The 15,379-nt window shown below is 51.3% G+C and overlaps 1 protein-coding gene across 1 annotated transcript in view; it reads left to right on the forward strand.

Annotated features, from left to right (window-relative positions):
- SORL1 (sortilin related receptor 1) overlaps positions 1-15,379 on the forward strand; it is a 146,088-nt gene that overhangs the window by 48,786 nt on the left and 81,923 nt on the right. The window contains exons 12-13 of the mRNA XM_059676766.1: positions 1,132-1,220; positions 8,836-9,014. Of these exons, the coding sequence (XP_059532749.1) occupies positions 1,132-1,220; positions 8,836-9,014 (268 nt within the window). The remainder of the gene's footprint in view (positions 1-1,131; positions 1,221-8,835; positions 9,015-15,379) is intronic.

Consider the following 15,379-nt stretch of genomic DNA (forward strand, 5'->3'; position numbering starts at 1 on the left):
AATGTTGTGTGCACTTCCATATTTCGATATGCAATCCTATGTAATAAAAGGCCAATATGCAAATCGACAGAACGGCAGAACAACCGGTCGCTATGACACGCACTGACCACCAGGGGGCAGACGCTCAATGCAGGAACTGCCCCCAGGGGGTCAGTGTGCTCCCACAGGGGGAGCGCTGCTCAGCCACAAGCCAGGCTCATGGCTGGCGAGCACAGCAGTGGTGGCAGGAACCTCTCCCGCCTTCAGGCAGCGCTAAGGAGCAGCAAGCTAAGCAGTAAGGAGCAGCGAGCAGGTGGGTGGTAAGGTGCGAGGGGTCCCGGGCTGTGAGAGGGCGCAGGCAGGGCTGAGGGACCCCCTGCTGCCCCCAGTGCATGAATTTTGTGCACTGGGCCTCTAGTATATAGATTGTCATAAAGCCCCACATTGCTTGGCTTTTCACAGTTACAGAGAACTGTCACGCACCTCACCTCTAGCCAATAGGTTGGATACCCAGACACTGCCTGTGTGTGTGTGTGTGTGGTGTGTGTGCACATGCATGTGCACTGTGTGCTTCTGTGTGCTTTCATGTGTGTGCATGTGTGTTGTGTCTCCGTGTGTGTGGCCTCTATATGTATGTGTGTGCACTTGTGTGATTCTGTGTGTGCTTTTGTGTATGTATACATGTGTGCTTGTGTCTTCCGTGTGTGCCTGTGTGCCTCCGTGTGTGTGCATGTGCGCTGTGTCTCCATGTGTGTGGCCTCTATATGTATGCATATACAGTTGTATTATTCTGTGTGTGCTTTTGGGTGTGTGCATATGTGCTTGTGTGCTTTCATGTAAACATACATGTGTGCTTGTGTGCTTCCATGTGTGTGCCTGTGTGCCTCCGTGTGTGTGCTTGTGTGCTTCCATGTGTGTGTGCATGTACACTTGTGTGCCTCTGTGTGTGTGCATGTGCGCTGTGTCTCCATGTGTGTGGCTTCTGTATGTATGCATGTACACTTGTGTGCCTCTGTGTGTGTGCCTCCGCATGTGTGCTGTGTACATGTGTGCACGCACATGCATGTGTCTCTGTGACATACACGTGTGTGTTGTGTGCCGATTCTGCCCGTCACTCCCCGCAGTGGTGTCAGCGCTGTCCTCTCCCTCCAGGCGCTGCCCGGCCCTCACTACTACACCTGGGGAGACCACGGCGGCATCCTCGTGGCCATCGCCCAGGGCATGGAAACCAACGAGCTGAAGTAAGTGTCTGATGAAGCTTGTCCTTTAGCCCCACACTGTCCTCCCAGAGCATCCAAGTCTGGTGATAACAGGCCTGTCTCTGCCGCCCTGGGTGTGACAGCACAATTGTGATGTGAAGAAACCACTGACTCCGCTTTCCACACGATAGGAGTGATCGATCACCTGCCCTTCCCAGCTCCCGGGCGCCATGAGGAATAATGAGATAGTTGTATTGATTTGAGAAGGTACAGCTCCATTTAAATACAAGTCACTCGTGGTTTAACGATAAACTACCGGCTCGTCACATTGTTTTCATTGCCCTGTGTGTTACACACAGACGTGTACTCGTGCAGCCACGAACAATAAGTAACCACGGTACGTGAGTGATGATTTCAGGGTTCATGCACATTGGTAGCCAGTTGACTTTGGCCGTCATCCAATGGTTTTAGAGGGGACAGTGGGGTAATCAATCACATCATCTTACAGAGGGGAGACCGAGCTCAGCAGCATAAAGGGACTTGCCCAGCGTCTCCCGTTCGTTAGCGACAGGGAGACTGGCACTCGGGTCTTTAAATTATGTCTGCACTCCTTTCAACATGTTGCTCGGAAAAGCAACAATGTCGGGAGTTTGAAACTTCTGCCTCCTGAAGCCTGATTTTGTCAAAACCAGTCTTTTGATTGCTTTTGTCCCTTAGGACAGCGAATCTGTTAGCATTAGGTCGGGAAACGGGCTCCCTGCTCCCTGCTGTGAGGAGAACCGCGGTGAGTCCGGGAGCGATGGAGGGCGTCGGTGCCGTAGTGCTCTGTGCGGGAGGAACGCCTGCAGAAGCAGGGCCGGCCCTGAGAGGGGCAGATGGTTTGCAGGAGGGATCTTAACAGATGGTTCCCCTGCGGTGAATTTGACGTGTGCCGAGCAGCCCGGCCTTGGAGCAGAGAGAAGCCAGTCCCAGTGCCTGGCGTGGCCCGCATGGTTCCAGGCCATGGGCACTGCCCACCGCGGGCTGTGTGTGCAGCACTTGGTATCTACGTTCGGATGGCATTGGCTCAGAGGAGGCAGCCAGAGCACACTTCCCACACGAAGCTCCATGTGTTTACCTTATTGATCCCATCTCACCCATCAGCCAGCTCTGATCCTGTGAGGCAGCGTGTCCAGTGACCAGCAGCTGTTTCCCATCTCTGAAGGAGTTCCTACTGTGTGTGGTGTTGGGCGGCGACTGAGAGAAACAGAGTAGGGACATAGTCCGGCTTCCTAGGAACCCATTCATTCTTCCCGTGGCCGGCAGACCGTGGTCGGGGCCTGGTTTTCCGAGTGTAGCTTCTGCAGGTTCCATTTGCAAGCTGGCTTCTCCGAGTGGTCATGAGACTCCTGTCCCCACCTCCTGCCGGGGCTCAGGGGCAGGGTCCTGGCGGCACCAGCTGGTGCTGGATGTGACCAGGAAAACCTGTGGCCGGGCCCTGCTGCCTCCGGACACTTAGAAATGACTGGCTGTGGGCTGTGGGGACCACGGACACTGTAGCATTGTTCTGCGTGGACAGGCCGTTTGGAGTGTCAGTGGGTATGATGTAGGTGTTTGCATCTGTTGATAAGTCTACGTGTCCCAAATATCAGTCTGAACTTGGCCCGACTCTGTGTGGCCACCTGGCACTGACTCGGTCTGTTGATCACAGTGTTTTTGCTTCTCCCGCGGCTCTGCTTTTGCCCTGGTGCTGCGTGCTGGCAGCTTCCTCAGATGAGATGCAGGCGGTAACACTGCAGTCAGTTCACATCCTTGGACACATCGCCGTCCCGGGCGTGTGTGATGGCTGCTGGGCCGCCCTGGATGCCAGGGGCGTCCGAGCTCCAGGACTCGAGCTGGGCCTCCTCCACAGCCACGGCTCGCCCCCGAGTTTCGGAGCATTTATTGGCCGCCTCGTTAATTTTCCATTGACCACCAACTGACTCCTTTTGGCAATTCCTTTTAATTACGTGTCCAGTTCCTTATTCATTTGCACAAGGAATCCCGTGACCGCGACGGTCGGTAGTCAGGGCCCGAGCTGGAACGGGGGCGTATTCTGTTCGGCAGGATCTCAGGTCAGTTACCCCAGCATCTGTTAACATCTGTAATGAACCGGGTGTTCTAGGTCCCAAGGGTGCAAAGGTGAGTGAGGCACCGTTTGGGAACTTCCTGTGTCCGCTGTGAGTCCATTGCGTTTGGAGCCAGCTGGATGGAGAAGGAGGCTAGGTGAGGGGAGTGTGTGTTTTTTAAAAACATTTTATTGATTTCAGAGAGGAAGGGAGAGGGAGAGATAGAAACATCAAAGATAAGAATCATGGATCGGCCATCTCCTGCATGCCCCCTACTGAGGGTGGAGCCCACAACCCGGGCTTGTGCCCTGACCGGGAATCGCGCCGTGACCTCCTGGTTCACAGGTCGATGCTCAGCCCTGCGCCCCGCCGGCCGGGCAGGGAGGGCCTGCTTTGAAGGGAGCTTTCTGACCCCAGGCCTCGGAGGAAGCAGCGTCCCATCAGTGACGCACAGGTTCGGCGGGGACACCACGTAAAGTGGGTTTTGTGTTGTTCTTTTAAATGATCCGTGTCTGTCCCTTCCTGAGGAGCACAGATAACTCGGAGTGACTATTACTTGTTTCAGCTTCTGCCTCGGTTCTTCCCTGAGGCTGTGACCTTTGTCAATGGGAACTGAAATTGAGACAAAAAGTGGACGCTTTGTTTTGCTCGTGTGGACGTGTCTGAACTGGTAAATCAGGCCGTTGGGGGTTCGCTTCCTCACCTGCGCAGCTCGCTGCCGGGACCAGCTCAGGCAGGCTTCCTGCTCGCTCACAGGAGCCCGTGTGTCTGTGCACTGACCCCAAAGACCCAGACACAGGTGCTGACTCGGTCGTGGGGATGGAATTGGTGTCCATTCTGTGCCGGGCGCCTGGCAGGGTGATGGTACTATCAGTGGCTCCTAGAGCCCTTGTACTGGCACCAGCGCAGCTCTCCTCTCAGGCGGCTTCCAGTTTGGAAAGGGTCCCTCTGGGAGCCCAGAGAAGGCACCGGGAGGCCACCCAGGAGCACGTTTGGACCTGAGTCCTGGAGGCAGCGCTGCAGCTCCAGGGTGTAGGAGGCGGCGGCTAACGGTTGACATGGTTACGCTTCCTGGGAGAGCTGCAGGGAGCCGCCTCACCCTCTTCTCACCCTCACGTGGGTTCTCCGCCCCTGAGTTTTAAAGGAGCAGTGTCTTACCCCTTCTCACTGTGGTTGCCGTTCGTTGTATTACCTGTATGACTAGCCTTGCTCCCTTTGCAGATTTGATAGCCCTGCCTTCCTTTTTGCTTTACGCAGCTCATGGACAAATGGGTCCAGCTCTGTGGGAACTAGATGTCTTATTTTGAGTTGAGATCAAACCATCTATCAGTACACTTGGGATTTATTTGTTTCCCTGGCAGTGAATGTATTTAACTGTGTGGTTCACAAAGATCCTCCTAAAAAATAATGCTGCATGTCATTACCCTGCTTCAGAAGTGGTGCAGCCCTGGCTGGCCTGGCTCCGGGGGTTGGAGTGTTGTCCTGTACACCAATAGGCAACGGGTTCGATTCCTGTTGAGGGCACATACCCAGGTCATGGGTTCGATCTCTGGTCAGGGTGCGTACAGGAGGCAGCTGATCGATGTTTCTCTCTCACATGGATGTTTTGATGTGATCTCTCTCTCTCTCCCTCCTTTTCCTGTCTCCAAAATCAAGGAAAGTGCTAAAAGTGGTACTGAGGCTTGCTCTAGGTTAAGAGACTAAAGAGGTGTAACAGCCCAATGCAATGAGTAATCCTTGACTGAATCCTGAACTGGAGAAAGAAAGTAACTACAATAATATGGAGCCAAGGAAAATTAACCAGTCTACAATAACACCGAGTTGGTGTGACGGTTCTTAGAGATGATACTTGAGCACATCACACTGGTGCAGGAGGCTGAAGGATTTAACTCTTTCCCGTGCCTGCTTCAAAATGACCTCAAACCAAAAGCATATCTGCCAGATGAGAAGTCCTCCTTAGACCATCTCCAGAGGGGAGATCAGTCAGTCCCTCTCCACATTCTTTGTGTTGCCCTTCAAACCGCTGAGTGGTTTAGCGCGTAGCCTTCTTGCAGAAGTATCGGTTCTGGCAATCTCAGTATGAGAGGAAGTGCGTGGATCAAACAATGCCATGAACAGGTTTATGTCAAGGATTAAGACCCTGAGTGAGTAAAACTGAAATCTCAGAAACAAGTGAAAAGTGAAAGGAAAAGTTTTACATAAAATTGGTAGCTAAGAAGAAGCTCAGTATCTTTGTGATTCTAATGAGAGATCTAAGTGAGTGGTTTCTCATGTTGAACATCGTACCAGCTTCCTGGGTGATGAAGCAAATAGGCACATTTTCTCCTCCTCCTTTTCAATCCTCCTGTATAATAAAAGCCTAATATGCAAATTGTCCCCTCAACTGCTCATTATGACGTGTGCTGACCACCAGGGTGTGGCATGGAACATGGCAGGCATCAGTGATGTGGTGCTGGCAGAGGGTGGCAGTGGAGGTGCTGCCGGCTCCAATGGACCCTGGCAAGAGCGGGACCTCGGTGGGATGGTGGAGCAGGTGAGCGGGTGGCTCCAGGCCATGGTGGATGCAAAAGGGGACTAACTGCCCTGCAGATGGTGACCAGCGGTGGCGAGGGGGGCGGGTCCACTGCCCTGCTCCCAGGCACTGAGGGAGCCGCGCAGGAGCCCGATTGCCTCACAGATCACCCCACAGATGGGGCCTGATGACTCAGGTGGAGGGAGTGCATGGGGGCCTGGAGGCCCAGGTGCTGTCCAGGGCCCAGAGGTCAGCTGGCACCTGCCCTTCCACGCCAGATGCTCGCGCTTCAATCATCAGTCAGGCTGAGGGACCACGCCCATGTGCAAATTTCGTGCACTGGGCCTCTAGTATAAGTGATAATTTAAAATTATTACAGCCCGGCTGGCGTGGCCAGTGGTTGAGCATCGACCTGTGAACCAGGAGGTCATGGTTCGATTCCAGCCAAGGGCACATGCCCAGGTTGTGGGCTAGATCCCCAGTGTGGGGCATGCAGGAGGCAGCCATTCAATGATTCTTTCATCATTGATGTTTCTATCTCTCTCCCTCTCCCTTCCTCTCTGAAATCAATAAAAATATATTTTAAAAAAACAAAAATAAATAAAATTACCATAATTACTTGGATGCTGATCAGTTTCTCAAGGGCTCGCTTTGTCATCCTGATGTAGTTTGCCTTGGAGACTTTCCTCCTCATATACTTTCTCTCCAACTTTTTAATTTTTAGGACCTCAGGAAAGGTAGAATTACATAAAGAACATTCATGTACCTTCACGTAGGATCACCAATTGCAAATTTTCTCAACTCTGTCTATCACCCATCTATTTAGCCTGTCTGTCTGTCGATCCATCCGTATTTCTCCAATACATAAAGGTATTTGTCTATACAGTCAGAATGCCATTATCACATATAAGGAAATTCACATGAACTCAGTATTACTTGTAGACTATGTTTATTTTCCCTTGGTTCCACATTATAGCTACTTTCTTTTTCCAGTCCAGGACTCAGTCAAGGGTTACTCATGGCATTTGGCTGTTACACCTCTTAACCTATAGCAAGCCTTCTCCCTTTTCTGTTTGTTTTTCATGACCTTGATTTGTTTTGAAGGCTCCAGACCAGTTGTCATATGGAGTGACTCGAATTCTGGATTTATTGCATAGAATAGCTCATAGATGACTATTGTCCTTAGTGGTTTATTGGAAGCACATAGTGTCAGGTGGTCCTGCTATTAGTGATGCCAAGTTTGGTGAAGGTGGTGATTCTTACAAGATTCACTGTAAAATTTTTCTCCGTGGGGAGCTCTCCTTGTCCTCACCGGTTGCTGTAAGTGGGCTTCTTGGGATGTCCCAAGAAAAAGAAGTTTCTGAGACTTGCATGGGAGAATGAGTGGCATTTATTTGTATTGCGTTAAATCCCTGGGTTTCCAAGTCCCATTTCCCTTCTTCCTGCCATAGAGGAAGCGTAGCTGTGGCTTCAGCAGAGCTAGGATTAAAGCTGTTGCCCAGAGGTTCTGGAACATTCCATGTGTGCACAGAAGAGGGAAAGACAGCATCAGGCTGACTTAGCTTGTGTTCCCCACTGCAGTCCATCTGTCCATTGCATGTGCCGTCTGCAGGATCGCACGGGCCAAGAGAGCGAACACCTTTTTCTAGGGGACTGTGTATTTCCAAATTTTTGCGGGCTTGCAGTGGCGTTGCCTTGCGTGGCCAATGATTTCTACTCCTATGTTTGACTGACAGGCACCTTCCCTACGTCACCCCAACTTCGCTTTGTTGAGCCCCTTCCCCCAGTGGTCTCCAGGGAGTGGACCAGCAGTTCCCTGGGGCAGTGAAATAGCAGCTCCTGGTGAAGATGCCCAGATGATGTGCCTGTAGGTTCTGGCCCTCCCTTTGCTCCTTTCCTGCTACTAATACCGAGCTAGTTACAGTGGTTTCAGAGTTACATTCCCTGTTGGTAATGAACGATTCATCTGTGGGTTGACATCTTTGCACCATGTGAGCAGTCGGTCCTCAGCTCGCTTCAGCCAATGATTTGAGCATCTGATGATGATCTTGTCACACTATGGGCTACAGAGTGGTCAGTTTTCTCATTCTGGCATTGTTTTCAACATTTGTTTGGTGGCACTGAATATAAGAAATAAACTTCCTCCTCCCTTTCCCTCTCAGTGTCAGTGCCATTGAGATCCCTCGGCTCTGTCTTTGGTCAGTGCATTCTCTGCCATCATCATTTTTCTTCTCTATGTTCACACATTAGTCCCGTGCACGGATTGGTGCACATTGAAAGGAAATTAATTAGAAGGTGGCTGGCAGGGTGGGACTGGGTGAGACGGGCCAGACACGCCCTGGAGTCAACCTCCCACGGTCCCTCCCTGGCCAGCTGCACCTGGGGCGGCACTACGGCCCAAAGGGCATCTGCAGGGTGAGCAGGGTCCCTCCGGCAGGTGGGGTCCCTCGGCCTGGCCTGCAGGGATCAGGCTGAACCGGCTCTCCAACATCCCCCGAGGGGTCCCAGATGCGAGAGCGCGCTCTGCAGAGTTGCAGTCGTAGAGGGTGTGGAACGCAGACGCACGTGTGCAGTAACCAGATTCGGGGTGACAGCACCCCAGCAGCAACATAATGCAGGGCCGAAGGTGGAAACGTGTGGCCCTGCGAGGAATCGGGCCCCCTCCTCTCTGGTTCTGGGGTGTGTCACCCGAGAACTGCTGCTGCCAAGTCACTGTAGCTCGGCAGCTCCTGTGCTGAGCATCTGCCCCCTGGAGGTCAGTGCACGTCATACCTCCCAGCCGGTCAGACAGTCGGATGGTCGCTTAGCCTTTTATATATATATATTTCTAAATTCAGCCAGTGGGCCCCCATCAAGCTGGCTCCTGTGTCCTCTGTACTGACTGCATTGTCGCTGAGCGTGTCCCCGCTCTCTGGCACAGCCTTACGCTCTCTGCTCTAGCCCAGGACCCGCTGCTTCTCCGGGAGCCCTGGCTCCTGTCACCGGTGAGTATTACCTGGGAGCCAGGCCCCTGCCCTGAGACACTAACTGCAAGGCTCCTCTTATTGCCTTTGGGCAGATACAGCACCAACGAGGGGGAGACCTGGCAGACATCCGTCTTCTACAGGAAGCCCGTGTTCGTGTACGGGCTGCTCACGGAGCCCGGCGAGAAGAGCACCGTCTTCACCATCTTTGGCTCCGACACAGAGAATGTGCACAGCTGGCTGATCCTCCAGGTCAACGCCACCGACGCCCTGGGTGAGCCCTGCCCCGCCGCCCTGTGTGGGCGTGGTTACCGGCCAGAGCGCCCGCTGCAGGGCTCTGTCCTCAGGAGAGTTGGTGACCATTTGAATGAGAGGGGCACATACACAATATGTGAGTGAGAAATATGCCAGCTGTTTCTTGGGCAGTTGTTGTTATTTGAATCCTCCCAATATTTTTCCATTGATCTTAGGGAGAGTGGAAGATGGTGGGAAAGACAGAGAGAAACATCGATGTGAGAGAAACACATCAATTGGTTGCCTCCTGCACGTGCCCTGACCAGGGCCCGGGCCAGGGATGAGCCTGCAACTGAGGTACTTGCCCTTGACCAGAATCAAACCCAGGACCCTTTGGTCTGCAGGCCGATGCTCTATCCACTGAGCCAAACCGACTAGGGCTTGGGCAATTCTTAATGTGGGACCCTGTGCTATTCTTTGATTCCTCATTTTGTGGTGGTCATTAGCACATAGTAGCTTTAGGTATGCCTGTACTGAATGTGAATGAATGAATGATTGAATAAATGAATGAATAAATGAATGGAAAACATTCTTTGAAATGAGCAGTTTGACAAATTTACCCGTCACTGCTGTGTGAAAGGCAGTGCCCACGGCTGCAGGCCCTCACCGTGTCTGGGCCCTCAGCGTGATTTGCTAGTCTAGGCAGAGAGAAGCGACTCGTTCCTTCCCTGCTCCTTCCCTTTCCTCCTCCTCGGCTAATGTTGTCTCGTGGAATGCCCCCATGCCTCCCATTCAGTGTCCACCAGGTGAAAGCCTTTCATGTTTCAGGATCCAATGGGCTTGGCTGCCAATATCCGGAACCCTTCTCCCCACCTCTGTGTCGGAGCACTGCGTGCGACCTGAGTTATAAATGTGTGTCTCCCCTCGGTGTCCGTCATTCCCATCAGCCAGAGCAGAAGGTCCTTAGGACAAGGCCTGTCCTCTGCATCTTTACTCTTCATGTGCTGCACAGTCTGATCGCCTTCCAGCAGGGCTAAACACATACTTGCTGGTTGGAATGGACAGCCCATTATTTTCAGGCAGCACCGAATCTGACCGAGGACACACATGTATAAAATGACATGAAGTACCAATTTTGACATAGGTTGGCTTCGGGATTCCTGTGGAACCCACTCTACCTAAATTTTGAGTGAATGCAGGCAGATTAAGTGATCGTCCAGGTTGGCTTATCTTTCTCAGCTGCCTTCCACAAAGACTCTGTATCGGCCAAGCAATGACAGAAAGATCTGCATTGCTCTCCGGCCATGCTGCCTCATGTGCCCGCACCAGTCCCGGAAGCAGGCAGGGCCCTGTGCTCCTGAAAGATGCCACCTGCACGGACTCAGCCTTTTACCAGCTCCTTAGGAGATAGAGCCCTCCGGTAGCCAGACTCACCAGGGACACACAGAGAGAGGACCAAATAAAGTCAGAAACGGAAGAGGTGAAGTGACAACTGACCCCAAGAAATACAAAGGAGAGTAAAAACATATTATGAATGACTTTATTCCAACAAACGGGACAACCTGGACAAAATGGGCATATTCCTAGAAAAATGCAACCTTTCAAAACTCAATCAGGAAGAATCAGACGACCTGAATAGGCTGATAACTACTGATGAAATTGAAGCCGTAATCACAACACTCCCAGTAAACGAAAGCCCCGCTCTGGATGGATTCACAGGGGAGTTTTATTAAACATTCAAAGAAGAAAGAACACCTATTCTCCTCAAACTATCCCAGAAAATTCAAGAGGAAGGAACACTTCCAAGCTCTTTCTATGAGGCCAGCATTGCTGTAATTCTAAAACCAGATAAAGACCCTAAAAAGAAAGAGAACTATAGGCCAGTATCTCTGATGAACAAATACAGGAAAAGATAGAGAGAAACATCAGTGCATTAAAAAGATCAGACACCATGACCAAGTGGGACTTATTCCAGGGATGCAAGGCTGCTACAATATTTGCAAATCAATAAATGTAACACATCACATAAATAGATCGCAAGACAAAAATCACATGGTCATATCAAATTGATGCAAAAAAAGCTTCGACAAAATCCAACACCCATTTTTTATAAAAACTCTCAGCAAAGTGGGAATAAAGGGATCATATCTAAACATAATAAAGGCCATATATGACAAACCGACAGCCAGCATCATACTCAATGGGCAGAAACTAAAACCATTTCCCCTAAGCCCAGGAGCAAGACCGGGATGCCCACTCTCACCACTCCTGTTCGACATAGTACTGGAAGGGCTAGCCATAGCGATCAGACAAAAAGAAGAAATAAAAGGCGTCCAAATTGGAAAGGAAGAAGTAAAACTGTCATCATTCACAGATGTACATAGAAAAATCCATAAAAAATCGCTAGATTTAATAAATTAATTTGGCAACATATCTGGATACAATATTAACACCCAGAAACCTATGGCATTTTTACACACCAATAATGAGCTCTAAGAAAGAGAAACTAAAAAAACCCCAAAAAACCTCCCATTCACCATTGCAATAAAAAAATTAAGATACTTAGGGATAAACTTAACCAAGGAGGTAAAAGACCTGTACTCGGAAAACTACAAGATGTTGAAAAAAGAGATAGAGGAAGATATAATAAGTGGAAGAATATACCGTGTTCATGGATTAGTAGAATCAACATCATTAAAATATCCATACTACCCAAAGCAATCTACAGATTCAATGCAATTCCTATTAAAATACCAACATATTTCACAGACCTACAACAAACACTCCAAAAATTTATATGGACCCAAAAAAGACCCCAAAAAGACACAGCAATCTTGAGAAAGAAAAGCAAAGTTGGAGGAATCACTATACCAGATATCAAGTTATACTACAAAGCCATTGTTCTCAAAACAGCCTGGTACTGGCACAAGAACAGGCACATAGACCAATGGAACAACAGAGAACCCAGGAATTGACCCAAGCCATTACACTCAATATTTGACAAAGGAGGCAAGAGCACACAATGGAGTCAAGACAGTCTTTTCAGTAAATGGTGGTGGGAAAATTGGATAGATACATGCAAAAAAATGGAACTAGACCACCAACTTACACCATATACAAGAATAAACTCAAAATGAATAAAAGACTTAAATGTAAGTCGTTAAACCATAAAAACCCTAGAAGAAATCATAGGCAGCAAAACCTCAGACATCTCTCATATCAGTGTGTTTACAGATACATCTTCTAGGTCAAAGGAAACTAAGGAGAAAATAAGTGGGACGACATCAAAATAAAAAGCTTCTGCACAGAAACCATCAACAAAATGACGAGAGCGCTTACTGTAGGGGATAATATATTTGCCAATGATACATCCAATAAGGGGTTAATCTCTAAAACGGGTCCTCAAACTTTTTAAACAGGGGGCCAGTTCACTGTCCCTCAGACCGTTGGAGGACTGGACTATAGTTTAAAAAAAAACACTAGTCGGCTGCTAAGCAACAGGCAGCGGCGGCAAAAACACCCGGCGGGCCAGATGAATGTTTTCCGCGGCCGCATGTGGCCGCGGGCCGTAGTTTGAGGACCCCTGCTCTAAAATATATAGGGATCTCATACAACCTGATAAAAGGAAGACAGACAATCCAACTGAAAAATGGGCAAAGAACTTAAATAGACACTTCTCCAAACTGGACATACAGATGGCCTAGAGCAATGGTTCTCAACCTTCCTAATGCCGCGACCCTTTAATACAGTTCCTCATGTTGTGGTGACCCCCAATTTCATTGTTACAAATTGAACATAATTAAAGCACAGTGATTAATCACAAAAACAATATGTAATTATATATGTGTTTTCCAATAGTCTTAGGCGACCCCTGTGAAAGGGTCGTTCGACCCCCAAAGGGGTCGCGACCCACAGGTTGAGAACCGCTGGCCTAGAGACATACAAAAACATGCTCAAAGTCACTGATCATCTGAGAGATACAAATCAAAACAACAATGAGGTATCACCTCACACCTGTCAAATCAACAAATGACAATTGCTAGCGAGGATGTGGAGAAAAGGGAACCCTAATGCACTGCTGGTGGGAATGCAGACTGGTGCAGCCACTATGGAGAACAGTATGGAGTTTCCTCCAAAATTAAAAGTGGAACTCCCATTTAACCCAGTGATCCCACTTCTAGGACTATATCCCAAGAAATCAGAAACACCAAACAGAAAGGATATATGCACCCCTGTGTTCATAGCAGCACAATTTTACAATAGCTAAGATTTGGAAACAGCCTAAGTGCCCATCAGCAGACGAGTGTATAAAAAGCTATGGTGCATTTACACAATGGAATACTATGCTGCTGTAAAAAAGAAGGAATTCTTACCATTTGCAATAGCATGGAGGGACCTGGAGAGCATGATGCTGAGTGAAATAAGCCAGTCAGAGAAAGACAAGTATCACATGATCTCACTCATATGTGGGATCTAATGAGCCAAATAAACTGATGGACAAAATAGATCCAGAGACATAGAAGCATGGAGCGCACTATTGATCCTCAGAAGGAAGGCTGGGGTGGGGCGGGTCTGGGGGTGGAAAGAGATCAACCCAAGAACATGTATGCATATATGCATAACCCATGGACACAGACAATAGAGTGGGGAAGGCCTGGGGGGGGGGTTAGGACTAGAAGTGGTCAGTGGGGGGAAGGGGACATATGGAATACTTTCAACAATAAAGATGAAAGGAAACCTCTCTGGTCCCTGCTTCTGCAGGGACTTGTAGGCTGTGGGAGCTTCCACGGTGCTCAGGGATCTGAGTTGGCAGCTCAGTAGGCGGGAGCCTCACACACCTCCTCCCAGGACCCAAGTGGAATTAGAACTCAACTACAGAACCATGGACCTGAATGCCAGCTGGAGACCAGCTGAACAGAAGTGCCGTGACCACGGGTAACGGAAGAAGCCGCTTGGAGACTGGGAACGCCCAGCAGCTGAGAACATGGAGGACCATCTCAGGGAAGAGGTCCCCTGAGGAGCGGGGTCCTCACCCCCATGCCAGGCTCCCCGGCTGGAGCCCTGGTGCCGCCAAGAGGAGGCTGTGTAACGGGCTGTGGTGCCGGCTGCCCGTGAGGCGCAGGGAGTCTGCTGGAAGCCCAGGCGCTCGTCCAGAGGAGCAGGACTCGCACCCCGGGCGCCAGCAAGACAGCAGCCCGGCAGGGACTGCACAGGAGAGAGGTGGCTTTCAGACGGGGGCCATCTTCTCTCACGCCCAACCAGCCTCCCTCCACGCACCCACACCTTCCTGTCATAACCTGAGGAACCCTGCTGGCCTCCCCAGGAGAGCCCCCCGAGACCCCACCCACCACACAGTCCTCAGACCCCAGGGGTGGCGCTGACCTGAGACCCAGACTGGAGCTGAGTTTGAATCTGTGTTAACCTGTGAGCACCACTTGCTCCTCCTGGAGACTCATGGGAGCCTGTCTCACACAACTCGAGTGTCGTCGGAGCTGTTTCAGTGGCAGAGCCTGACCAGCAGCTGCAGGAGGGAGGCCGCAGGAGGAGCGGGGTCTTGGGGTGCCCTGGGTCTTTGGCCGACCCGCCCAGCTCGGTGCTGGGGGAAGTCTACCTTACTCAGCTTGGCCCCTCCCATGCCCACCCTGGCCCAGCAGAGACAGCCACCAACTGTGGAGCAATCTGTGGCTCTTACCAGGTGGCCAGGGCCGGTCACAGACGGATCTCACCTTGACCTGCCTGGAGTCCCTCCCAAGAGGCCCCAGCACCAACACACCCAGTTGGGGATTGAGACCACATCGGAGGGTCCTCTCAGCAGTCTGAGGTCAGCCCTGCCCACAGACCTGCAACAGCGATGGAAACTCAGCCCTCCCCGGAGGCCCACACAACCCAGGAGGAGCCTTCCTGAGCCCCCAGTCAGGTGACCAGGCCGACTGCGCCCTGAGCCCGAGGACACCTGCGGTATCAGGCCCCCCCCAGACCGGGGTCACAGGGAGCCACCTGGTACTCAGAGCCCAATCCGAGGGCAGCCGAGTGGGCGCAGAGATGCGTGCCCCGATGAAGGAGCCGCAGGAGTCCCGGGGGAGGAATTAAGCTCCATGGAGGCAAACAGTCTCCCAGAGACGGAGCTCAGGACAGTGGTGCTGGGGCTGCTCGAGGGACGCGGGCAGAGGATGGACGCAGGGACCTCCACCGAGTGCGCGTCAGGACGAAACCCTAGAGGCCCGTCAGCGACCGGCCCCGCGGGCTTGCTGCTCCCAGCTTATCAGAGGGACGTCCGTGTTTCGGGGGGCCGCCTCCATTTGTGTGGTGCCACCCCGCCCGACAGCAAGCTGGCCAGAGGCTTGGGGCGGCACTGGGGGTGGGTGGGGGGACATGGGCAGTGGGGCTGCCGGGCGGGAACCCTCC

Source organism: Myotis daubentonii, chromosome 19, assembly GCF_963259705.1.
Source record: "Myotis daubentonii chromosome 19, mMyoDau2.1, whole genome shotgun sequence".
NCBI classification, from domain to species: Eukaryota; Metazoa; Chordata; class Mammalia; order Chiroptera; family Vespertilionidae; genus Myotis; species Myotis daubentonii.